This window comes from Prinia subflava, chromosome 10 (assembly GCF_021018805.1).
Source record: "Prinia subflava isolate CZ2003 ecotype Zambia chromosome 10, Cam_Psub_1.2, whole genome shotgun sequence".
In the NCBI taxonomy this organism is placed as follows: domain Eukaryota; kingdom Metazoa; phylum Chordata; class Aves; order Passeriformes; family Cisticolidae; genus Prinia; species Prinia subflava.
In genome coordinates, this window is record NC_086256.1 from 6186694 (window position 1) to 6213727 (window position 27034).

General features: G+C 37.9%; 1 protein-coding gene across 2 annotated transcripts in view; it reads left to right on the forward strand.

The window, feature by feature from the left end:
• The window catches only part of FAF1 (Fas associated factor 1), a 153989-nt gene that overhangs the window by 16995 nt on the left and 109960 nt on the right, over window positions 1–27034 (forward strand). For both annotated transcript variants that reach the window (XM_063407099.1, XM_063407100.1), the window contains 5 exons: window positions 4339–4407; window positions 19721–19767; window positions 22411–22619; window positions 25760–25851; window positions 26193–26281. In XM_063407099.1, the coding sequence (XP_063263169.1) occupies window positions 4339–4407; window positions 19721–19767; window positions 22411–22619; window positions 25760–25851; window positions 26193–26281 (506 nt within the window). The remainder of the gene's footprint in view (window positions 1–4338; window positions 4408–19720; window positions 19768–22410; window positions 22620–25759; window positions 25852–26192; window positions 26282–27034) is intronic.

The window sequence follows — 27034 nt, forward strand, 5'->3', positions numbered from 1 at the left end:
TGTGAACGCAGTAGCTGCGTGCTGCTCTTGCAGCCCGTGCTGCAGGAACAGCCCAGCTCTGTGCTGGGAGCAGCCCTTCCCTTCCAGCCCTGCCGTGGAGCAGCTGCCCGGATCCCTGCAGCAGTGCTGGGGAGCTGCTGCTGCCAGCTGGGGAAGGCAGCTGCTGCTGGGCTGGGGAGGTGGGCTGCAGCCCGCGCTGTTGGGCTGGGGTGGCACAGAGGGTCTCAAACCCCAGATCCAGCTGTTACAGCTGCTGGGCTCAGACCACCCTGCAAGGGATTTAGAGGAGCCAGTCTGTCATCCTGCATTACAGCCTTCTGGAAGCAGCTCCTACGTTTGTCTCAAATGCCTTGGAGTCTGTCTGCCCTCACAATTTTTTTTCCTACTGCAGTGTTTCCTCAGTAACCACTTTGTTTCTTTTATTAAGGTTAATGTTACTGTGCAAGGATAGAACCCCTAATTGTCACCTGTGAAACATTCCAAGGATAAGGTCTCCCTCACTGTTGGGATATGAAGCTGGAAAAAAAATTTGGAGAACACTCTGCGATTTTATTATGTGAAAATTTCAATCTGCCTGGTGGAAACACATCTGGCCTGGAAAAGCAGGATGCTAAGAAAGTTGTTTTAACATTTAGTAACTTTATATTCAGAATCTGATTATGTATTCAGCACATAACAAAAGTTTTCTCATCTTCACATTCGTTTTCCTCTTGTGTGGTCTGGAAAAGCACAGAAGTGACTGCAGAGTCTGGAGCTGCTGTGAAGGCTGAAAATGATATCCTAGATTTACAGGAGATGCGGAGGGAGTTGTTCTACCTTTTCTTCTCTTTTGTCCTCAAAAAAAAAGTTCTTTGGTTTCTTTCTGATGTGTAAAGGTTTACAAATCACTGAGCCCTCAAGATTTTACCTTTTTTTGGTGGTTTGTTTCTTTCATCTTTTGATGACTTTGTGCTGGTTGTTCACTAAAACAGGATTTAGTAGTATTCAGGTAGGAATTTTCTTTTAAAATATTTAATGTGTTCTGTTAAGCAGATCTCTCATGAAAATAAAGCTGAATAAAAATCTGTGAATAATAAAAAAAAGTCTCCTGAGTCCCTCACTTGCTCAGTAACAAAGATGTATTTTTACATCTTTAGAGCTCATCTGCTGTGCTATATTTTGCCGGGTTTTTTCACTTTTGTTTCTGAACAAATTTAACATTCTTTTTACTATTAAATTTTTGGTTGTTTGTTTCTTGCTTAGGTAAAATAAAAGGAATAAAGATGAGGAAAAAATCTTTATGTGTTGTGAATAATTCAACCCTGTGAATTCTAGTCTGCCTTTCTAGATAAGTGAGGCATAGAGCCCTGAGGTGCCAGGTGTCCCTTGGACTTCAACCAATGAAACTATTCGAAATATAATGAAAATACAGCCAGGTAATATGGGAAGTAGTCCATTAAAAGAAGCTCTTATAAATATTCCAGCCATAGGAAAAGCTTAAATCAGCCCTAGCAATTAGGGCTGAGAGGCAAACCCATGAGGAGCCAGACTTTGTTAATTCTGTTGCTCACAGAACCTGCTGGTTTCCTGTGTGTGCTTCCCTAAAGAAAACAAAGGCAGGAGTAGGCCAGGTTGTTCTGGGACTAATCTGTCACTACAGAGCCTTTGACGTCACGTCACGCTTGCCAGAGAGGGACTGCCTGTCTTGTGTGCTTAATTTCTTAGGGAAAATCAAAGACAGGCAAACCGGATGATTTTCTTTAATTTAGCTTGCAAGACATGGTGCAGGTACAAGGAAGCAGCTTTAATTTTTGGTTGCTGGGGGTTTTTGGTCTCACTGATGGCTTCTGATTTGACACGAGGATTTGTGTGTTGTAGTATGTGGTGTTGGAATGTTGAAATAGTGCAATACAATAAGATTCTAAATAATCTTAATTTGCTGCAACTCTGACACTATTAGTGTGTTGAGGAAGATCTGGGAATGTCTGTTTTATGGTTACATTGATAAATAGCACTCATTCTTTCTTGTTGCAATTCTGAAATGTTTGTTTTCTCTTTTACTGACAACTAGCAAAAATGGTCCATCTGGAAAGTGAAATCTTAGTCTAAGAACTCCTCAAAATCAAGTATTAAAAAGGACTGTAAAAATGGTGCAAAGATATTAACCAAAACTGCTTGTCTTGGCTAGTAAGAATTCTGATGGTTTTTGTTTTCAGCTGGTGTTTACACCTGTCTGTTGTTGTTACCCAGTGACTCTGCATTGCTAAGTGACCAAGAGCAGGCTTCTGTTTTACATTGTAAATCACCAGAAAGATGGTTCAGGAAGGATGCAGACATACAGGTGAATTAGCTGTTTAATTATCTGCCCTCAGTGTGATGAGTTAACTCCTTTTGCTGTGTGCTCTGGCAGAAGGATAAGCAGATTTTGTTTAGTTTATCTCAAAATGAGAGTGTGCCAAAGCGAGCTGAATTGATTTGCAGTTACTGTGGGCTAGGAGAGGACAGTGGCAAGTCAGCAGAGCTGCAGGAATGATAAAAAGAGGGGACAGCTAAAACCAGTGTTGAATCCTGAATTGTAGGTACCATCACCTCAACTTCATCTGCACAGCCCAGGGGTGAAAACAACACATTGTTGGTCAAATTCTTCTTGTAGGTTGGAACACAAGGTGGTTCCTAAAAAGGTCATGCAGATTTTGCAGGGCTGACAAATGAGAAAGAGTAACTATTTCTGTAATTAAGTGTATTTCACTTGAATGTAAACAGAGTCTCAGACTGTCACTTCTGCAGAGCTTTTTCTCAAAGCAGGATTTGTGCAGCAGAGCTGTTGACATCACTTCCAGTGGCAGGTTGAACCATCATGTAATTTCAGAAATGACAAGCTCAAGCCCTGTACTTTCCAAACCTACCTATACATGTGTAAGCACTTGCTGGGGATTGGATTGAAGTGTTGTCCCATTTTTAACTTCAGAAATAACTGCAAGAAATAATGGAAAAGAAGGCAAAATGATGCTTCTGAAGAACAAAATGGTATTTTTTTAGCACTCCCAATGTGAAGTGGGTGAAATTCGGCATTAACACAGCATGCTCTGAAGTGGGAGAAATTTTGTCTTGTTGCAGAGAGGATCGATGTGGTCATGAGAGCACTGTGCCAGTAGAAACTGCTGCCTCCCCTCTGCAGGCAAAATTTTCCATAATTTCATCTTGTGGTCCATCAGACTGCCCCGTTTTGTGTTGACATACTACTGCATGTAGTGCTTTGTAAATGTGGAATTTTTCAGGATTAAATTTAGGAAGAGAGAATTTGCCTTGAATTTCTCTGTGAGTTCTTCTTTTTTATGTTTTCATGGTTGTAAATTGGGAGAAAAGTCAGAACATGGGAAATACATGACCTGATGGCTTTTTGTGTCTTGGAAGGAAAAATGTCTCTGCTTAGCCTCCTTCTTCTCTTACAACGTGAAGGGAATCAGGAAAACTGATCTGCTTGCTGCTGCTATCTAGCTCTGTATTGTTACTGTTAAAAGGTTTGGTTTTTTGTTTTTTTGATACAGTTTGATACACCACAGTTTTATATAACTGTGGTAGAGCAGGAGGAACACGATCATGTTTCAGATCTTGTAAAAGTCTAAACTCCTCTTACATGGTTGAATACAGAGCATAGCTTTGGTTAGGATGAAAGACAAATTGCAGAAAGAAACTTAACTGTTTCATGTTTTCTCTTCTGGTAAAATATATCTGATTTGCTTCAGTGTGGATGGTAGCAAGTATGTGGCAGAATGACTGGCAAAGCTCTGCCTGCTGAAGTTGAACAGTTGAAAAGGTCTGGGTATCAAAAAAAGGCAGCAGGTTGCTGCATCTCTGTTTTTGCTGAGTAGAGGTGCTCCTGTGTTTGGAATTAAGCTCAGTTCAAAATATGGTTTTATGAGGGTTAACATTACCTTAAAAATGCTGTTGTGTTCGATTTCTTGAAGTAAGTAAAGCCAGAGTACAGGGCTAGAACCTCAAGGTTTTTTGTGCTCCCTTTTAAAGTAGCATGAGTGCTTCATAGTTTTGAAGGTAGAATTCTCAAAACACCTTTATGGGACAGCACTATTGTCCTAATTTTACAAATAGCTACTCGGTCTTGCTTCCCTAGGTGGCTTACTCAAGGTTACACAATAATCTTCTGGTGGAACAGGGAATTATATCTAAGTGTTTGATGTTGAGAACATGAAGTCTGATTTCTGGATTACCCTTTCATAACACAAAGGGAAAACCTATACTTTTCCTGCCATCCTGCTGAAACGAATTGAATTATAAGTATTAATACCCTGATTTTGATCAATGCTTTTAATTCTGTTTACTGCTTCTTTTTATTTTTAGGCATGTACTGGTATTGAAAATATTGATGAAGCTATAACGTTGCTTGAACAAAATAACTGGGATTTAGTGGTAAGTATTCTAAGAAAATGACTTCATAGATCAACCCCACGTAACAGTGACATGGCATCTTGCTGAGACAGCTGGTAGCTTTATTTCAAATTTGGGGGTGTCTCGTGGCTGGCACAAACAGGTTGTTATGTGCAGACTCTTTCTGCTCTCTTAAAGCCTCATCTCCAAGTAATTGTGACCCTAAGTTGTACAAACCCTGCTCTGCCCTGATTGTCTTCTGGTTTTTCATTTCTTTCTTGTCCTCTAAAGCCATGTTTCATACTGTGTTTGGTTTCCTTTTGGCTTCATTTTGTAAGAAGTATTATAAGGGTAGTGTTTTTAGAAGAAGACCTGTGTATACACACATGGGTGTTTGAGGATTTAGGTTCCTGTGGAAGAAATGGAAGGTAAAACAACTTTCTCAAATTTTCCTGTGCTTTTAATTTAAAATTAGGATTGTTGCTCTTCAGTTGTTGGTGGTTGTGCAGAATGATTAAAGCCATAACTTTATTTAGATTTGGTGCTCTCCAGACACCATTAAGTACAAACAAAAAAACCCAACAAACACTCATCCTGAAAAAACCTCTCATTTATTTTGCAGCAAGGTTCAATGTGCAAATAGCAGGAAACCACTAAAATCAACCAAATTAGTCTTAGGTGTTTTAAGACTCTTCATAGGATTAGTAAATAAAGAAACTATTAATCCAGCTTCTTAAGGTTTAGAAGTGTAAACTACAACAAAATTAAAAAGCAAGTGATCTTCCTTTAAACTGCAAAACATTTGATTTCTTCTTTTTTTTTCTCTTTTCCAAATGAATGACTTTTGGACCAATCCAAAATATCAGGAAGTTATTATAAAAAAAAATTCGATTTCCAAAATTGGCTATGGGTATAGTTTCAACTGTAACCTCTTGTAAAAACCCAATACAAACTCCCAACACTTGAAACTATGTGTTAAAATGAACGCAGTCTTTATGTTGCAACATGTCAAGGAATAAGCCAGAGTGAGATGCCAGTGAGCAAAAGGGAGTGTCTGTCAGCAGTGACTTCAAACAGAGAAACCCAGATGTGTGCTGAGTGATGGAGTTAAAACATCTTTTGTCATAGTAGTTTATGGTGACGTGGCATGAGCTCTTTTGAACATCCAGGTGTTTATTGGAAGGCAGGGAGCAGCCTTGTGCCTTCTGTTCAGGTTGTGGAGCTCCCAGTACAATCCATTAGATCTGCTGGATGTGGTTTTGGGGGATTTGTGAATTGTGTGCATTACAAGAAATGCTCAGCAGCTTGGGTTGAATGGGAGAACTGCCATGAGAAATGGTCTGAACATATAGAAAGTCTCATCTGAAACTCCAGAATGAGCAGAAAGCAGAGTTAAGTTTCTAAAGCTATGAGAACACCTTTAAATACTTAATTTTATTAGTGATTGCTAGATGATCTAGAAGTAGAATATAGAGAGGAAAGAATTAATAACCCAAATGTGCAAGCTTAAAAAAGGCATAGGAAAAGTAAGAAAGGGTAGAAAATTAGGAATGCAAGAGGTACTTGAAGGGAAGGTACATAGTTTTTGAAACTAGGCAGAAGATGAATGAGAGGAATGTCTATGAAAAGGAAATGGTAAGTTGTAGAATTAAAAATATAGTATTGAGGAGACTGTAAGTGAAGGAGATGCCCTAAGGGTCTGTCATTAATAGGACACTGTCTCATTTTTATTAAAAGCAGTCTTCTTGTAAAAAAGGAAGTGGGGGCGAAAGCCAAATCCTGCTAATCTAACCAGGAGGTAGAAACAGAGAAATGAAGGAAGAGAAGACTGAAGAAAAGGAGTTCCTGGAGAGAGACAGAATCAAATATCTCTGTTAGGCAAGGGTTTTAGCATTTCAAAAGAACTTGAGGAAAGACTCATGACTTAGGAGAAATGTAGCATTTTTAATTTTGGAATTAAAAGTGTGTGGTGCAGGTGTGGCAGGTTGTTTGTTTGTTTGTGTTGGTTTTTTTATACCCTAGATGGAGTAGTCAAGTATAGATTCAGTGCCTAGAAACTGGGGAGGGTTTGTTTTAATTCAACTAAAAAAAAAAGGTCTGGGTTTTTTTTTAGCTGAGATGAAAATTAAAGAAATCCTTTAGTTTGGCATAAATATGTTGTTCAACTCAGAACAAAACTTTTATTTCTAAGGAAAACCAAACATGAAGAATTTGTTTCATAGTTCATGAAGACAGTAGTGAAGTAATGATGATTTTGGTAAGGGCTCCTCTGCCATCCTTTGGCCCCCAGTATTAGGTAAATGGGAAGAACACAATCTCTGTTTTCTCTAATTTCATCTTGTTTTGTGCATCTGATTCAGAGGCTTTTAAATGTCCATTCCTTTACTTCTATGATGTTGGAGGTAAAATCAGAAGTATTTGATGAAGAAATCTGTGAGGCTAGTAAGTAGAAAGCTAAGCAAATCCCATTAGGATGTCATCAAACAAAGTTCAGGGGCACTGCTGCAGTAAAAGAGGGAAAACCAAAACTGTAAAGAGATTGTTTACTCTTGCTTTTCACTCAGCCTGACTGTATCTCAATTCTGTGTTCCTGTTTGGGAAAAAAAGTCGTGCTAAAGACCCAGGTTGAAGATTCCCTTGGGCACCTGTTGCTTCTTGAACTCTCTGACACTCAGCTCAAGGGTGTTGTTATTTCTCTGGAACTTCAGCCAACACAAGCAAAAGAAGGAGCCCTGCTGAGCTGGAAAGCAGAAGGATCCCAAACAGAAACAGGGAAGTGGGCACTGACATGGGCTGACAGAGAAGTACAACAGAATGCACAGAGACAGCAGAGGTTGTTAAGTTCACAAAACAAGTTTCTTACATTGTGCTACAACTGCTGTGTGTTTGTGTAAGGATTGTGTTTTCTGAGGATTACTTTGTTTGCACTGCTGCTTACTTTTCCCTGCGTTTTTCATCCCCTGGTCTTGCTAGAATTTAGTATTAGGGGTTAAAATGTCACCAGTGTCTTTCCTGTTATTGTTACTATGTTCTGTATCTTTTGGACATTTGGTTTTACCTTTAAAGGAGGTTAAACCTGGGGTAACTGTAAGGCTGTCCTTTCTTGGTTTAGTTTTTCTAATAGTCACTTTTGGTTTTTGCTAAGAGTTAAACAGAATTCCTTTTGCTTATCAGTTTAGAACTGAAACATCAGATTCCTATTTTTGAACTTTAAAAGGTTACTTACCCCCAGTTAGAAATCTTCATCTCTAATCCTCTCTATGGGATACTCTTAAGACAATATAAACTGCCTCTAATTTATCCATTTTGGTACTAAATAACCTGGATTTAAATATCTCAGAGTTGTACATGTTTTATAGTGTTCAGAGTAGCTGTATATGTTTTGCAGTAGCTGCTTGAAGCAGTATGGGAAGCTGTCTTTCTTAAATGTTTCGTTGGTTGGCTTTGTTCAAGTGCTCAAAATAAAATCGGTCACAAGAGTGCTGCAGAGGAACTCATATGCAGCAACAGTGTGAAAATTGCTTGGTGGGATCATGAAGCCTAATTTTGCCAATAATTATTTCCCCTCTGCTGCATAAGCCTTGGCCTTTGTGGTGGTCTGCAGCATGTAGAGCAGCTTAGGGGTTTTCTGTGTTAGAACACTGTAGCCTAATTACAGGGCTTATTATAGGCTGGGCGACGAAACGTTTCAGATGTTCTGTGAGATACAGAAGATCAACATAGATAATATAATGATCTCTTCAGGCATTCTGCTATAAATGGATCCAGCTCTCTTAAGTCTCCCAGGGTTGCTGATATGTTATTTCCTGAGTGTCGTTTCTTTCAGCTCTATTAATTTACAGTAATTTTTACCATCTGAGGAAGCAGAAGTTAGGAATTTCTGTCTGTTGTAAAGTCTGATGGTTTCATAGCTTGCCCATTTAGACTCTGACCTTCTCTTTTGGCATGTGAAGGTAAGAATGACAGATAAACACATCTTAAACTTTGTGTAAAAGCAATAGAAAAAGTATGAAGAACCCCAACTCTGTGTCTATTGAAATGTTTCTGATGATGGTACAAGTTTAAGGGAAAATCACCCATTAGTGACTTGACCCTATGCAGTGTGGACCTTTGTGAATGTGAGGTTATTACACAGGTGAGAGCTCTTTGCTCTCAAGATGCAGTGCTTGAATCTGTGCAGGAAAGCAGGTGAAGTGGTCTGCTCTACCTTTCACAGATTTAATGGAAAAATTCAAGTCTTTCATGTGCAGGATGACTTTATTTTCTGTACAGGTAATCAGAACAAGTTTTTTGAATGAAGAGCAGGATTCACTGCACTTAATTTTCTGCTTTTTCTAGGATGGCCATATCTGTTGTTACTCCTATTCCCTGGTTTAAAATAGTTTTTATTTCATGTCTTTTCCAAGAGACATTGGAATGTAAGTACTTCTGAGCATTGCTTTAAGAAGAAAATAAATTTCATCAAAATAACGGAGAGAGGGGTATTTATTATCCAATATTCACTTTACTTGTAAATGTGTGTATAATGATTGTGTATATATAAGCCCCCCTGGTCATTTTTTATTTTCAAAATGACCTTTGTGCCTTCCTGCTATTCTTGGCTTGATTATTCTATATTCTAGTAGAGGATCAAAGCACAGTATGACTTCTTAAAACTCCAGTTTAGTGCACCTGGAGATGGGGTGACTTTCAGTTCCTGCCATACTCGAGTTCCAGGAATCACCTGACAAGAAGCAATTCTCTATCTTGGAAGGAGAAATTGTATATTTTGAACATCTATTTTTATAAAGCTTCAACTCTCAACTAGAACTTTTAATTTTAAATTGATAACTTAGACAGATGGAGGGTTTTTTTGCATCTTGCTTTTAAACTTCTTGGAAAGTAGTGTTTGTCAGACAGGAATTTTTTTACTGAAAGTAAAAAAAAAAATTGTATATGTGTATTTACCTCTATGCAATGTCTTTTGGAAAAAAGTAACTGAACAGACAAAAAAATTGAACTGAGAAAAATCAGGTAGGACTTGGCAATTTTTTATTTCTCTTGGAGGTGCCCATTTAGGTGGGAATGGCAAAAAATGGGCTCTTGACAGTTGTCAGCAATCTGTTATTTGTATTTCTTACTATGCTCTAACCAGTAACAATCCTTTTGTTCTAATGTGTAGCAAATTTCAGTAGGAGCTGGTAGAACTGGTACACTAACATCGTCTTTTGTCTGTGTCTCTCTTTGGTTTGCCCTGCCACAGCTTCCGTGTGATCTCTGTCTGTATGTTCTTTTGATTGATTTGAATTAGTTTGCCTCCAGAAACGAGGTGATTAATTTGAGTTTGGCACACAGCCCTTTCTTTTCCTTAGATGTGGGCCAGTGTTCAGTGTATGTTCATGCCATGTGTTCAGCAGCTCTCCTGCATTGCAGCCAGGCTGTGTTTCAGTGCCTGGGAACCAGGACTGCACTTTGTGGTGATGATGTTCATTGGCCCTTTTATTTTTGTTGCTGACCTGCTGTTTTCTTTACTTTAGAATTGCATACTGAATATGACACATATTTGACAGCGCTCATGGTGGGACTAGTGAGAAGTTCAGGCTATATTCCTCCCATTAGGACTAGATCTGAGGGATTTTCACTGTCAGGAACACAGGCTTGTCAGTGTAGTAATAATATTCTCCCTGTCGTCAAATGAACCATCACATTTGCCTACTGGAAGCAGAGATTTGTATCCCCTTTTTTTTTTTTAACTTTTTTTTAGGGAGCATTTAAAGTTTTGTTTTAGACAGGTGGTCTCTGGTGGATCTTGGTGTCCTGTGGAACATGTTCCTGTCAGCTCAGCAGGTTCATACTCACTGCAGTGAGCAGCCTGTCCAGCATCCACCACCCTGCTGCCAGCAGAGGGAAGGAAGGAGAAAGCCCTGAGTTAGATAATCCCAGGGAGTGTTGGTGGGTGGGCATCCCGTGAGAACACACTGCTGCCTGCTCTCAGGAAATTCAGAAGTTACAGGTTTTTTTGTGTGTTCAACTGCAGCATTAATCTCTCCTAGTAGGACACAATTGTATGTGAACTTGTCTTTTACAAGGACTGTAGAAATCCCCTTTGGAAATCTTTAATGCATTTTCTGTTAAATTAGGGATCCCTGCTTGCAAAAATTGCTGTATTTCTCATTCTCTGTATTTCCTGCTTTTTGCAGCTTTCAAAGTGACATTTCTGTGTCTTTGAGTAAGCTCAGATGGATGCTGTGTATTTTATGCAGCTTGGTGGTAGTACAGAAGATTTGATTCTTAAAAACAGTATTAAATTAATTGTTTTTACCCACTTTCAAATGCCTTAATCTTTAGTAAAATACATTTCCTTTTAATGTATTTTTTTTCATGGAAGATTATATGAAATATATAGGTGTGTAGGCAGTTGTAATCATGGTATGGCTTTCCACATAGCTGTATGCACATTCATCCATTTTAAAAAACCCCAAACTACCCCCAAACCCCTGTTTCATTCATGTGAGGGTAACAAAGAGGTTGTGATTATCTGTTTTATGGCTGTATTTTGCTGCTGTGATGGTGTAGATGAAATTTTAGTTCCCTTTCTGAACAGAGAGTGAAGAAGATTTTTAGGTAAAGCTTTGCTGGCAATATTGTAAAGTAAAATGTAAATTCTGTCTCTCCTTTTCAAATAACAGATGGAGGTTACTTAAGAAGTAACCTCAAGTTTTTCTTGTATAGTGATCAAACGAGCACTGGGACTAATAAATTGAGATTTCTGTTTGTGGTGAAAGTCTCTTGTTTCTTTTACCAGAGAATTTTGTGTTCTGAGAATAAACAAAAAGCAGCACCTGAGATCCAGTACTACCTGATAGTGCTGCTGGAGCTCTATGGATGCATCACCCACCTACCTTAGTTTTTATAAATACTTTTTTTTAATAGGTAAAAGTAACTCTGAATTGGTAGTTTCTATTGGTGGGGATTGCTTAGCATTCATTTGTCCTGAGACATTTAAATTTCAGACCAAATTTCTAGAATATACTAATAGTGAATCAGCTGGTATGAGGTATCTGTAGTTTATTACCCTGTGACTAGTTGAACTAAAAATTGCACACATCTTATAAACATGTGGTTGACAAGTGTTTAGTCTGTCATTGAGTCATGTTGGGACTGTGTGAGTAGAAGAACTAAGTAAATTATTTAAGAACCAGCATCTGTGCCAGTGCTGTGGCTATATTGCAAGTGAACCTTACTTGTGAAAGATTTTACCACAAAAGTCAGGAACCATCTAGAGCCATCAGACTTTCAAAGCACAGTATCTTAAAAATGGATTTACTTACAATAGTGTTGAATATCTGAACAGTTTCTAGTTTTGTTTAAATAAACTCTCCTTAGCCTGTCCTGGGAGCCCTGGGTTGCTGCCCCTCCAGCAGTACAGCACAGGCTGTTGCAGAAATCCTGAGACAACTTGCAGGTTGCACACTTCATCTTGGGATTTTCTGCTTTCCAAATTTTTAAGCTAAATCTTGCATAATTATGTTTTTATTATGGATTAGTGATTAGGCAGTTGGCTGACAACAGCTGGGGTCATTGGAACACTGTTGATATTTCTTGTTATTGTGGCTTTTCAGTGCAGGGGGCTTAGGCTTTTGGCAGTATCTCTGATTTTTTGTGTCCTGAGTTCTTGTGTCTTGAAATTTCTTTTGTGGTAGTACATTCTAAGAGCTAGTATATTACATTGAATAACTTAAAAAAACCACTTTATTTTTTATTTTTTTAAGACTGAACAAAAAGTATATTGTCATGAGGTAGCTTATCCCTAAACTTTGCATTTTTAGCGTTGCCATTCACATTTACATTAAATAACTAGGAGAGGGGTAAAAATACTGGAGTTCAGAACATTTTCCAAAATTCATGTTAAGGAATAGCCTTTGATTTATCTGATTCTCCTGCTTTCTATCTCTTAACATGTTAAGGAGTAATAAAATATGTTTTGGTATTCAGCATAAGCATTCCTTTCTTTTAGAAAGTGAAGCAGCATTAATGTCAAAATTATGACATTAATGACTAAGACCAAGGTACTTGTATGTGTGTCAAAGCAGCAGACACCTTCCACTTTCCCTTTCTGTGTCAATAAGTTTTGAGTGGGTTGTTGAGAGTAGCTTGTTTTCCATTATTCCTGCTGAACCAGAGTCAGCTCAGGTACGTGCTGATCCTTAAGCTTCTTAGAAATCTGTACATGCTCTTTACTTTCACTATGCCAGGAAAACACATTCAGTTACGAATTTTTTATTTCTGTTGCTCTTTGTTTGGGGAATTAGGCAGTGACGATATAAAATTAAGAAACTATGCAAAATGCGTGGTTTTTTTTTTTTCCTCAGAATTTTAGAAGTATATCTAACTGTTGAAAGGCTTCCTAGTGCATTTAGGCATGTTGCAGGAGTGACAGGAAAAAATTTGCTGAAGCCACCAAAGATGTAGGGAGAAATGGGAAACCACATCTAGAGTGTTAATTGTAAACAATTTCAACGCGTGCCCTCTTGCTGATGAAGTGAATCATCTGTATGAATGTATTCATGTGGCATTTTTTGATGAAATGTTAATTTTTTGCTTTATTAGCAATTCTATTGTTTTGCAGCTTTTCATGAAGTATATTTGTTGTAAAGAAAGCAAGCTGAAATAAAGCAGAATGCATAGAAGACATCTCATTGTAGTTCAATTACAGTTTTTGGTTAAATTTTAACCACGATGGAGACAAATGTTGTCATTCTGTATAAACTTTGTGGGTGTAACTTCACGTCTAGCACTTGGAAATACTTTTGAGATTTGCAAAGCTGGGGAGGTGCCAGCAAGTATAACATAAGCTACAGGAAAAAGCTGACTCATTCCTTTGCCTTGAAAAGCCTGCCAAAAATAACACAGGTAGAGATTGCTTCTCTTACTACTGAGGCACAGTTAGTAATTTTGTTATTTAAATATTACTGAGTTAATTTAAAAATCTAAATGGAATAATATTTTTTCTTACTTAAACTCGTAGCAGTCAATTTTTGTAACCTCTGAAAGTAGTGGTTTCAAAGTAGCTGTGTGTGTAATAAGGTGATCTTGTTAGTAAAAAGCCTCTTTCTGATTAAAGTGATTGGTATTTCTGCAGAAGGGCTCATGGAATTTCTTGTTTAGAATACACATCTCAAGACTTGCTTGTGACAGGTGAGGTTTGGTAGTTGCATGAAGCCACATTCCTCTGCTTGGGAATCTGAGTCCAATCTGGATGTCCTGGGGCAGAAAGAAATGGTGATAATTAATACAGAAATGGTGGTAATTAATACAGCTGGTTTCAGCAAACCTGTGTTGCATTAATCCACGTGGACTGCAGTGTTTGACTAATACTTACAGGATGTTTTTGTCAGCACCAGTTATAAAACTTCTGCTGTTTATTCTGGAATTTTCTACTATTTTATTGGTGTAAAATGATTGCAAGAGAAGTCTGTACATGGTCTTATTTTTTATCCAGTTTCCCAAAATCACAGTTTAAGCAGGTCAGAGCAAATGTTTTGACGTGTTTGCACCTGCCAGTACCCATTATTACCATTTCTGTTGAAAATTAACCCAAATTAGTATTTGCAAAAAAGAAAGTTATTAGAGAGGCATTATTTCCAAACATTTACTGTTATTACTGAAATATGTGCATATAGCAGAGCCTTGTGAGTTAGTTTCATTTTAAGAAATACTTCTGTGCTCAAAAGGAGCTAATCTTTGCACTTCTCCTGTTTTGCTTTAGTGTTGCATGTGAAAATATGTTCCTTTGCTTAGATTTATGGTTTGGAAGCAGCTTGAAATTCACTTTTGCTTTTTCAGTCTTTTCATGGATGCTTTGTCTCACTAATGCTTTCCTTTATAATTTATTTGTTTTTCCTCTTTCTGGATAATTTTTGTTCAGTTTTGAGTTTTGTTGCCTTTCTTTTAAAAAAAACCCTTCTCTCCATTGTACAAAGCATTTGGAGTTCTGTTTGAACATCAAAAAAAAAAGGTATTTTAAATCTTTAGGATAAGAAGTTGATCATGTGAAAGCAGAAAATTAGAGTAGGAGTATTGTATGTCAGGGAGATTATCACATTTAGCCCAAATTAGGAGTAATTTGCAACAAACTGGTAATTGTAGACAGAGTATTATTAATGACCCGTTTTGTGCTGTGGAAATACATAATAAAATACAAAAGACAAGAAATATTTTTTAAAATTTATTATGGATTACTTAATGAGGGCTTTTTAGTGTATTTCATTACACTTTTTAAAATTCAGCAGATCTTAATGCTGAATACAGGCAGATGAATACAGGCTAATATTTCAAAAATATAACTGCTAGAGTTTTTTTATTCTGCAGAAAACAAAACCACAATGTATTTGTCTTCTGTGTCATCTTGCCCTCTGTAGTGTGGTTTTGTATGTAAGTTTTGGCATTATATTCACTTAAATAATCAGAAAAAATAAATCTAAGATGAAATGCTGAAAGAGTCAAATATTAAAACAAGGGTTTTTTTGTTCTGGATGTGAAACAACAAAATGCTCTTTTTTTGGTTATAATTTTAAATACTGTCCTACAAGCAGCTAACACCTCTTCCTGTCTTTGCTTCTGCTAATGTAGAAAACAGCATGGGGTAAACTTTGTGCATTTGAGAGAAATTGTTTTTATATTGAGAAGATATTAAGTATATAACAGGAAGGAGAAGCAAAATGAACAGTAAAGACACAAAATGCAGAACTTTGTTTTTTTAGCTTGCCAGATGTGTTAAACCAAAAGTAAAATCTGAGTTCGTAGCATTTAAAGGAGAATATCGATTTTTGAAAGTCAGGATAAATGCATCCTCTCGTCAGAAAAAGCTTTTACTGAGTTTCATAGAAATAATTAAATATGTGGGTTTTGAGGCTATTACCTCAAGTAGAATACATACAAAATTTACAAATCCTGTAAATCTGAATGTGTCAGAAAATCAGGGGGCTGGAAGAAAATGCCCCATGAGCAAGTTACTCCATTCCAATTCCCTGTGACTTTCTGAAGCACTGATGCCATTTGCTTGGACATCTTTGGGTCTTGGACCATCTGCTGTGGCAGTTCCCATTACCCTGTCCCAAGGTCTTATTTGTGGACTGCGTTTGTTTAATGTGAACCTCCTCAGTTTTTAGCTAAACAAATGCAAAGCTCTGCTCTACTTTGATTAGTAGACTCAGGTAGTCTCGCTTGCTGAAGGCAGTCAAACCTAAATAAGGTTTTTGGAATTCTCTGGGAGCAGCTTGTGTGTGTTAAGCTGGTTTGGTTATTTATCCCAGGGAAACTCGTGCATCTCTCAGGTGTGCAGGTTATTTACATCTCTCCAGCCTCTTAAAGGATTGTTCTTCCAGCACTGTGCTGCTCCAACTTGCTTTCTGCTTCTGCTTATTGGATGTGTTTTCTAGTGCCCTGTTTTGGAGAGTTGATCTTGTGTTGTGATTTGTTAAACCTCTTGCTCTTGACTGGAAAAGGGCAAAGGGGAAATTTTAAGGTGTCTGTGTCTGTCAGCCAAAACCATCGTGTGCTGTGGAGGCTGGGGACGAGAGGGGAGGAACAAGAAGTGGCCACTAAGGAAGAGCTCCTTCCTCACCCATTGCAAAAACCTTTTAACTGCTCTTTTTTGTGGGCCTGCCTCTCTTCATTCATCTCAACATCCCTTTTAAATTCTGGAAATTCTGGAAATTTTGGAAATTCTGGAAATTCTAAAAATTTAAGAACTACCTACCATCTATAGTTTGTGAAGAGGAAGGAACTCCTTGCCTCATTTGAATATTCAATCAGTGTATGTAGTCTTCTGCTTTTAAATAATGTGGTTGGTAAATCCAGTCTATCTTCAAGCTTTATGAAAACCACTGAGTATTTACAACTTGTGAGCTGAATATCTGTGCTATCTAAAGCCCCACATTATTCATAGAACCCTGGCATGAGAGACACTCCAAGATGTGCTTCAGTGCTTTTAAATGGTTAGCACTAGAATTGTGTATTTTGAGGGAAATTATTGACATGGTTGTTTCAATGTTGTTTCAATTAAGGAATGGTGGTTCTTGGGTTTCTTTCTAACACTGTTTTGTACTCATAAAAGATAGTCACAATTAGTCAGAACTGACTAATCTAGTTAAGTTAATATTCCTCTGAGGACAAGTTCTAAATTTCAGTCTGCTTCGTGGTGTTCCTTAGGTACCTAAATAATTTCAGAATGTCACTGATTTTTTTATGTTGCCCAAACTTTTAATGAATTTGATAACCTTTCATTACCCCTATTGCCTTATTGTTCCCTATGTTTTCGGGAAACAAGTTGGATTTAATATGTTTCAGTACTGTAACTTGGAAGCGTGCTGCTGAAAAAAACACACCAAAAATACTTTTACTTTGAACCTTTGTAATGGGCACTTGTCAGTCCAGTGTTACACCACATTCTTGACATCCTTTTCATTTAAAAACTCCCCAGGATTCACAGTGTGTTTATCAAGATAACCTGCACTGTTGGATGATGGAGTTACAGGTGCTTGAGACTGGAAGTTGTTTCTGGCTGTCTCTCTGGCCCAGAGCAGGTCCAATTAGGCCAGGTTATGCAGTCCTTAATGAATTTTTAAATAAGCTGTTCCAATTCCTGGATATATGATTGATATCCCTAAACAAAATGTACAAATCAAGAAGAGCTACATTCAGTTTATAATTTAATGAACTTAATTATGAACCTGGTAGTTGTTTGAAGGTTGTCATCAGACCAGAAATGACTCTGTTTGGGGATGGGACAGTGTCATTTATGGCAGAATTCATGTATGGATAGCACTGAGACACACCTAGGATCCTTGGCTTTGGGAAAAATCTTCTGAAGCCTCTATAACATATCATTTAAGGTGAACTTCAGTCTAAATAGTGATAGCATTAGAAAGCTGTGATACCCTGGATCCAGCAGGGACACTCATGGATATGCAGTGTGAGAGCAGCAGAAGCACAGAGTCCCTGGCATCACTGGCAGCAGCAGGTTATTGGGAGCTGAAGGAGCTCTATGATCCAGGCTCGGTTTATTTATATTAATAACCCATCAATAGTTTTAATGCACTGGTTATTAAAATTGTTCCGAGGGTAACACACATTTTTAGTGACTTTAAATTAGCCACACAGGATGGTTTTGGTGATCAAAGATCCCTGTTTGGAGAGACAAAAAAATGTAATATCTTGAAATGTTTGCATAACCATAGAGATGTGAGCCTCTCTCAAAGGGGGCTGACACTGGGGAAGAACAGCCTGGAACAGATCTTGCCTTAGTAACGTGTTCTTGTTTTAATTTTTTTTTTTTATAGTCACAACCTTCTCCCAATGAAATTCTAAAGCAGATGGTTGTTCCTTTTTCTTTTTTGCTTTGCAGGGTCTACTTATAGCTGTCTTGTTAGAACATGGATATTTAATATTTATGCAGTATGTACATGTGCACTGCTACCATTTGCTGTCTACATTATTTTAGTCTTCCATCTTGCTTAACAAACAGTGTGTGGACTCTTTAGTTTTACAGTGTGGTTAATAGAGGTCTTTCCATCAAAAAAGTACATAATGCTTCTGCTGTTTTTTCTTACTCCTGTGCCCCTTAAATGTCATCAAGTTTACAAAACTGGGGATATATGAACAAGTGAGTTATTCAGTTTTAAAGAAAATAGCTTGGAGCCTCTATCGTATTTAACCCCTCTAACTAACCTCAGAGAGACAGAGCTTTGACAGAAGTGTGAAAATGCCACATTGCTGTATTTTCTTCACAGCTGAAGCAGCTTCTTTTCCCCAAGTAAAAAGAATTTTGTTGCACCAGCAGGTCTTTATTAGTGTAGGTTCTGTGGTACAAAACCTGTATTCGCTCTTTGTATCTTACAGATGCAAAATAATGGATAATTTTGTCTTTCAGCCAACTTTATCTGTTGATTGACAGGAATTAAATGTATGTTGCTGAAGAGTATGAGAGGGAGAAGCCAATCCAGAAAAACCCAAATAAACCAAAACCTCCTACTCTTTCCTGGAGGTTTATTAGATGAATACGATCAAGAGCTGTGTATGACTGCAAAAACCACAATGATGATAAATGAGACACGTTGTTAAAAAGAAACCACTGATTATTGCCATGCACAGTGGATAAACTGATTTAAAAACTGATCTGGTAGGGAACTTTGTTTTCGCTGTAATTTGATACACCCTCATGGGTTGTTGCTGTAGCTTATGGGTACCTCTGACCTTTTCCTTCTCTGCTTTTTAAATTATTATTTATGCAATATTTGTTTCTAAATGCAGGATAGGTCTTATTGCAGTATCACAGTAGTTTAGCTGAGTTCAGCAATAAAACTTTCTGACTTCATGTAGCCTTAACTATTAATGGAAATTGTAAAAAAGTCATGTTTATATATTCAGAAAAGAAGAAACCATGGCATTTAAATCTTGATTACATCTATTTTTGTGTTTATTAAGCACTTACTTAAGCTGCATTTTAAAATGTTAGTTTGTACAAATGGTGTTGATAGAGGATGATCAGTAGTTCAGTCACAGGGTGTGACTTTGTCCTGGAGTACCAGGGAATCCATGAACTGCCTAACATCAGTGTTTCCTTCTGCACTGGGGACCAGACTCATTCACCAGGTGCTCTGGCCAACAGGTCAGGTATATCTGACATATGAGGATGGATGTTAGAAGTGGTGAGGGTAGGAAATGGATAAATTGCTGCTGGTACATGAGAAAATGGAGAGTAGTGGGATGCTACAAGCTCTTTAATCTTGCTGTTAAGCCTTCTGATGATTTGGAATGGTATTTAACTGCATAAACCCTGCTTAAAAAATACTTCCTGTTCTACCTGAGGATTGTTTCAATTTTGGGATGGTTTGTGTGATTCCCTGGCAGCCTGAGGAGGCAGGGGGGGATGTGTGTGAGGTTTAGGTGTGCAGGAGCTGCTCTGGAGCAGGGGGTGTGCAGCTGGGCAGGGTTAGGGGCTTGCCCATGGCTGGTGTTTGGGGGAGCATCAGATTTGCTGCTCTGTGGGGCTGTGCACACTTGGCTCAGTGTGTTTGGGAGTGATGTGTCCCCTGTGGGTGAGTACCAAAGTGCAGTTTATTCCCAGGCATTCCACCTGGGAAATCCAGCAAACAGGAGTCTGAGCTTCAGCTCATGTGTGTTTTTCACTTAGATGTGGTTTTTGTTTTATGTAGATAACATAATGATGTATCTTCCCCAAGAATATTCACTGAATAGAGAGCATTTTAGGACATGTTTTGAAGCAAGCTGATCACTCTTTAAAACATACTATAAAAGTTCTGATGTATTTTTGTTCTGCATGCTTGACTCAAAATTTGTTTTCTCTTTTCAGGCAGCTATAAATGGTGTTATACCACAAGAAAATGGAATTCTACAAAGGTAAGCATGGAGGACTGGAGTAGTACATGCAGAAAATGATGCTGGGTAACATTTAATTTTTTTCCTTCCTGAATCCTAAGAAGATGACATAATTCTCCTTTTAAAGCTGTTTCTGGAGCTACAAATTCTATTCCTGGCAAAGCTGATTTAACATTCAGTTTTTCCCATACTGATAGAGGACTAGCTCAAACATCTATTCAAAATAGTTAACTTTTATTTTGAATTCACTGGTGATTGGGTCATTCTTTGCAAGGTTGGGTCTTTACAAAGACTGGATGCTGATATGCTTCTGGCTAAGTATTTATTTTTCCTTATGCATTTTTAAAAGTATTGATATTCTATGCTTCCCTATTTCTGGTCAAAAACATTTGTACTTTCTTTTTTTTTTAATTGAATTACAGACAGCAGAAACTGTGATAGATAAAGTAAAGGTTGTTCCCTTCTAAAAGTAGTTTTACTGATTTTCTTTCAGCTTCTGAATTAAATTTTGGCTTGCATACTGATGCTTGGATATCTTGAAGTCACAGAAATTTGATCTTCTAAGTGCTCATGAGGCAATTGAAAACAGCAGAACAGGAATTGAGCTACCTGAGAGAGACAGTAATAAAAACAGTGTTTAAAACTTTGTTCAGAAAAATACTTAATGTACCATTTTAAAATTCTTAATGATGAAAACAGATATGTAATATGGGTAAAGTGGTGTTTGACATCTCTGTCTATACTTACTAAAGCTGTCATTCAGTAGGGTCAGGTTTTGATTGAGGATAAAACTACTTGCTCAGTAAAGTTTCTAAATATATATTTACTGTAAGGCCAGTTTAGTCCATGTGAAATCAAGTCTTGATTGTGTAGAGCACTCTTTCTGCATATAAATTGTGACCTCAAAGCATTTCTATCCAAAATAGCAGAATGTTTGATTGGATGAAAGAAGCTGGGGAATTGTTAGAGTAGCTAATGCCTGTCTTCAATCACAAGGTGGTCCAGTGCCCACTTACATTTTTCTTTCACAGTAATTTATTAATTTTTATAAATTATTAGATAGTCAAATGTGTTTCAAATGTGTATTTTTTTTGCTTTGTTTTTGTCTTGTTTTGTATTCTGCCAGTGAAAGTGGTTTAAAGGGAGGCTCAGACGATTTAGAAACCTGGTTTCCAGTGGTTTTCAGATAAGGCTTATTTTACTGATGTGAGGCTTTTTTATGTTCTGTTAGAGGTTGCTAGTCAGTGCCTTTTGTGGTGGAATCAAATAGACTTAATACAAGTGGACTTGCAGTAAGTTAATTTATTGAAGAGAAAAAAGTACACCTTGTTTTACAATTCAGTTGCTTGTTTTGTAATCCACTCCTGAGAATTGGGATATTCATTCCTTCTTGGGTCTACTAAGAGAATTGTTACTTAATTGTACTTAATCCATACTTGTCCACCAGATTGAAGACAATGACATATCATTTGGTATTTATACTTTTTTAAATCCTGAAAATTCAACTGTTTCCCTTATTCTTTAGAGCTCTGACGTGGGCCTTTGACTTTTGAGCCACAGGTCTGAGAGTGTGGGTCTTTGTAGCTGGGCATTCATCCCTCTGAGCATGCTGATGTGAGAAGTGAAGGAGCCCCTTGTTTTACAAGCATAACATGTTTTTCTGTTTCAAATGTGAAAGGCACAATGATGGGATTTGCAATAGCTGAGTGCTGTTGCACTTCTGTGACATGCATGCCATCCACATTTGCACTTTTTAAAGTTCAGACCTCCTCTAGATGACAGATTTGATTGCTCTGTAAAGCATTTCCACTGAGAATCTCATGGTATCTTTGCGAACAGAAGGAATTTTTCAAATAGGTTCTGATAAAGAATGGAAATAAGTTATGTTGCAGCATTTCTGAAATCCACCATGAGATCCTGTAACTGCCCAGCAAATTCCTGGTAAGAATATCTAAAAGGCAACACCCCAGGCTTACCTGATGAAGTTTCTTGCCTTCCAAATTTGATTTCTGTATGTCATAGGGGTTTGTTTGTCAGGTATGGGCACATCCTTATATGAACCTCCAGGAGCCTTGCAGGGTTTTGAACTTGAAGGCAAGGTAGAATTCAGCATTGCATTATTGTTGTACTTCTAGGTGTTGTTTTTTTTAAACACATGCTTCATTATCTTAATTTATTTACCTTAAACGTATATCTATTTTCGTATCTGACTTTTTATTCACTGATTTGGTGTGTGATAGAAATACCTATCTGTATGCAGAATTTTGAGCTGTGTTTTTTATTCTCATTTCCACTGGGTGCTAGCCCAATGATGTAGAAAGCTGGTTGTTGCCATGGTGCCAATTTTTATATGGTCACAACACTCCTGGAACAGGAAATAATCCTTCTCCTTAAGATAATTCTGGTATTAATTACATAGTGGATTTTAAATACTTGTTTGTCACCAGTACTGATCTTCTGTAGCACTCCTGAGCCCTGAAATGTTAAAATTGCTAATACAGAAGTTACTTTTTCATTTATAATAAGCAATATTTTCAGATATGACAGCGATAATTAAGGAAGTGTGTGCTGGCCTGTAGTAAGTAAATAATACTCTCATTTTGCTTTCCTAACTCCTTGTTAGACACACCAAGGTGTTCTGTTGAAATCATCTTTGTTTTTCAGTGAGTACGGGGTAGAGACTTTGCATGGACCAGCCTATGGCCCCGCCAGTCACTCTGCTGCAGCTTCCTCAGCTCCTTCCTCCTCCTCAGCATTTCGCCACGTAGTGCCATCTAGACAAATAGTGGAGAGACAGCCTCGAATGCTGGACTTCAGGGTTGAGTACAGAGACAGAAATGTGGATGTAGTACTTGAAGACAGCTCCACAGTTGGTAAGGATTTGTAAAAACGAAACGAAAGCTGCTGTCGTGAAACTGGTAAAAAGACAAGCTGAAAAGATTCAACCACAAAAATCCAAGTCCTAAAGCAAAGCAGAACAGAACCCTTCAAAAAGAAAAAAAATCCCCCCCAAAATGCAGCCTCCACAGTTACTAACCATTTTTAAATCTCTTTGCAGCTTTAAAAAAGCAAAATTTCACTAATCCATTGTAAAGGTTAGTGATCTATCAAATATTTATTTTGAAATCTAGTTTTCTTATGAACTTGCTTCAGAAACAAAATGGAGATCAATGATTAAGTTGAGGCATGAAAATGTAATTTGGGGCAGGATTAGTGTAGATGCAAGCTATTTATAAGCGGATGATCTTGGCATTTCCTCTTTGAATCTGTATGGCATCTCTTTCTGCACAGGATTAGTGACAAGATTAGAGGAATTCTTCCTGATACAAAGAACATCATTGCATTCCTCTGAGTTCAATTTTTATTTGACTCTTTCATTCAAATTAAGATTCATTCGATAAGTTTTATTGTCTTTATCCTAAAATTGATGCATTTTGAAGCAGTATGTTAGAAAAGTATGCTTTTGCTGGTGTTGCAGAGCATGTTCTTACATTCCCCAAACTGGGGGTTAATTTACTTCTGCTAAGGAAGAAAAATATTTTCATTTTCTTATTTTTAGTGAAGAGCTTATACAGATCCAAATAAGGAGCTAGGTGAAGAAATAGTCGATGAAAGCAATTTTTCGTGCTGCAGCCTTTTGTCTGGGATGAAATTTGGAAATTGAAACTTTTGATCCTCACTTGTCTTTTCAGCAATGGATTTGGTGTTGGCTGGCTCCACCTAGCGGTGATTGCTTTGAGTTATTGATGGGTGTTCTACGTTTTCCTTTGGGCTGTTACATCCATGGAAATTAGATATCAGAATCTGATCAGATCAGAATTTTGCAGCTGTACCGCTTTGATTTTTCTTTTCTTATTAACTTCTTAATAGTTGACTTTTACCTGAACGCTGTAGAAGGGAAGAAAGCAGTTTGTGTCGAACTTCTGTCTGTATCTTGGGATATAACCATGGAGGGCAGCCTTGAGTTTAAAGTCCTGGGAGAAGTGAACAAGACAAATTTTAGAACTTCAGCTGTGGACTTGAGGAAAGAATATTTTTTGCTTTTTTGGGGATCTGCTTGGCAGGATCCCCTGAGAGGCTGCCCAGGAGGGCACAGGGGCCCAAGAGAGCTGGTTGATCTTCAAGGACAACCTCTTCAAAGCACAGGAACAGTTCCTTCCAATGTGCAAGAGGAGCAGGCATGGCAGAAGGCCAGCACAGAAGAAAAAAGCATTTCTGACTGAGCTAAATTCAAAAATAAGATACCCAGAGGTGGAAAGTAGTGATGGATCCCAGCAGGAGCATGGAGATGTGCAAGATTGGGGTTAGGAAAACCAAAGCTCAGGTGAAAGTGAAATCACTGAGGGGTTAGAAGGGTTTCTGTAAGTACATTAGCATGAAGAGAAAGGCTAAGGCAAATGTGAAGCTTTCAGTGTTCAGTGGTGATTGCTGAGCTTTGTCTGTGGGAAGATTGTGGAGTAAATTTTTCTGGAAGCACTTTCTGAGCATGGGAGAGAAAAGAAGGGAATTTGCAACAGCCAGCACGGATTTACTAAAGGCAAATTGTACCTAATCAGTCAGCATTATTTGCCTTTTACAATTTGATGACTGGCTCAGTGGACAAGGGGAGAGAATGTCACTGTGGCTTTAGTAAGGCTTTTGATGCACTCTGCTGTTGTGTTTTTCTAGTCATAATGTTAAGATAAAACCTGGATAAAAACCTGATCAAAATCAATCTTAAGCTGCTCAGAGAAAGTGGCTGAAATTCTGGAGGGCAGAGCTGCTGTTCAGCAGGTCCTGGACAGCCTTGAGAAATGAGCTGGCAGGAGTCTCCTGAAAATAATTTATTTATTTATTTCCAAGAAAATAAAGTTGAAGTCCTGTATCTGGCATAGGATAACTCCATGTTATACCCACCTGGCTGAAGGCTGATAACAATATAATAAAAACTAGAAAACAGTGTAATAAAAGGGATCTTGGGTGCTTCAGCAATGAGCTCTTGCAGTGAAGAAGACCTACCATGTCCCAGACTTTGTTGGTGAGAATGTAGCTGGTGGATCCCAGGAAATGATTATTTCCCACTATTCAGCACTTGCCAGACTGCATCTGGAACACTGCTGGGTTTTGAGGTGCCCAGTACAAGAAAGATGTTGACATCCTGCAGTAAGTGTGGCCAGGGGTCTGGAGCTCTGGGCTGACAGGAGGAGAGGCACAGAGAAGAGGATTTGTTCAGCCTGGGGAGGAAAGGGGAGAGGTGACCTGAGCTCTGTCTGCAGCTGCCTGCTGGAGGACGTGGAGAAGATGGAGCCAGACTTGTCTTGGAGGTGCATGAGAATGGCAGGCAATAGACACAACATCAAAAAGTCACATTAAATAAAAGAATTTTTTTTTAATTGTGAGGATGATCAAGTGCTGAAACAGGTTGGCCAGAAAAGCTGTCAAACTTCCATCCTGACATGTTCAAGAGTCAGCTGGACGAGTCATTGACTAAACTGGTTTAATTAGACCTTTGAGCTGGGGATGGGCCACATGAGCTCCAGAGGTCCCCTCCACCCTGAATTATTTTATGACCGTAAGAACTGCAGGGGCAGAAGTGCATCAAAATGTACAAAACATGGAAAAAGCTGTCAGAGCACTCAGTTGTATGAACATTGCAGTTCTTTATGGCTGCACTGATGATAATGAAATTTGGGATCAGAAATATGCACCCTCTTGGTTGCTGGCAAAGTCTGGTGCTCCAGATAGCACACAGCTGCAAATGTGTGTGTCTGGTATATATGGAGTATAGAATTACCAATATATATGTCCAAATCATCAAATCATCGTATGATTCTTCAATCATTCATGCTTTGTGATTATTTTTTAAGCTTTATTTGTCCTTTACTGTTTGAAAGGTATGTTATGAGGGTAACCAGACTGAAAATCCTCATAGTAAATTTTTCCTTGCTCTTGTTTTTTAAGTACAACTCATTGCTGTTCGAAATAAAGCAGTAAATGTGTGTCTTTTATATATTTCCTTTGTTTTTCTCTCTAGGAGATATCAAACATATTCTAGAAAATGAACTTCAGATTCCTGCATCTAAAATGCTGTTAAAAGGGTGGAAGACTGGAGATGTAGATGATAGTGTAAGTTTTCAACTGTGTTTTCAGTTAACTGAACTCAGTTTCAAACTGAGCATCTGTGGGTGGGGATTACAATGCAAGAATTGTTAGTTTGAAACAGTGTCAGATGTCTTGGGTGGCACACAAAGAACTCTTAATCTAAAACATTGCAAAATAAAATCAGGACAAATCAGTTTGTGTTTGGTGTGTATAATGTGGCCCACCTACAAAAATGATGTTTTGAAGTAACAGCAAGTGTATCTTGAAGCAAAATATTTGGTGGTACTGTAAATACATACCTATAATTAAAAAAAAAGTCAGTATTGGTGAATGTTTTATATTTATAATGATTTTTCTCCCCTCAGACTGTTTTAAAAAGTCTACACTTGCCAAAAAATAATAGTCTTTATGTTCTAACACCTGACCTGCCTCCTCCATCTTCAAGTCATTCTGGGTAAGTCTTTTGACCATAAATCCTATTTGTATGGTTTGGGGTTTTGTGGTTTTTATGAAGCCATGTGTGTATTTGCAGGAATATGCAGTTAGTAAATAAAAAGTGTTTTCACTGCACTGGTGACTGTTGGGATGAAAAAGAAGCTTGTTGGGGTTTTTAAAACTTTGGTGGGGTACATGAACCTCTTAGGTACATACAGAATTTTACATCTCTCAGATGTGATGACTTTAATTTAGCAGAAATCTAGTCCCTGTGGAAATGAGAGCTGGCCTTGCATAAGTTGCTGCTTTATGTTGATCCATTTAATGTATCTTATAAATCTCTATAAATCATTCCCATCAGATCAGAATTTTCTTTACAAAATGTTTGTTACATTATTTTATCTTGTACTTTTAAAATGTATGTAGATAGGCTAAATAATTATTTTGCTTTAATTGAGCAGGATATATCTTTTATTACTGATTTGGACACTCAAGAAGTAAGCAGTGAGTGTTCATATGTCACAGAATCATGGAATCATCAAAGCTGGAAGAGACTTTCAAGGTTATCTAGTTAAATCCACCATGATCACCCTGAAACATATCCCCAAGTGCCACATCCAGACATCTCCTGAACACTTCCTGACTCCACCACATTCCTGGGCAACTTAACCCAATGATAAACCACTCCTTCAGAAAAAGATACTTTTCTAACACCTAATCTGAACTTGCTGTGCTGCAATTCAAGGCCATTTCCTCTCATCCTTCCACTTGA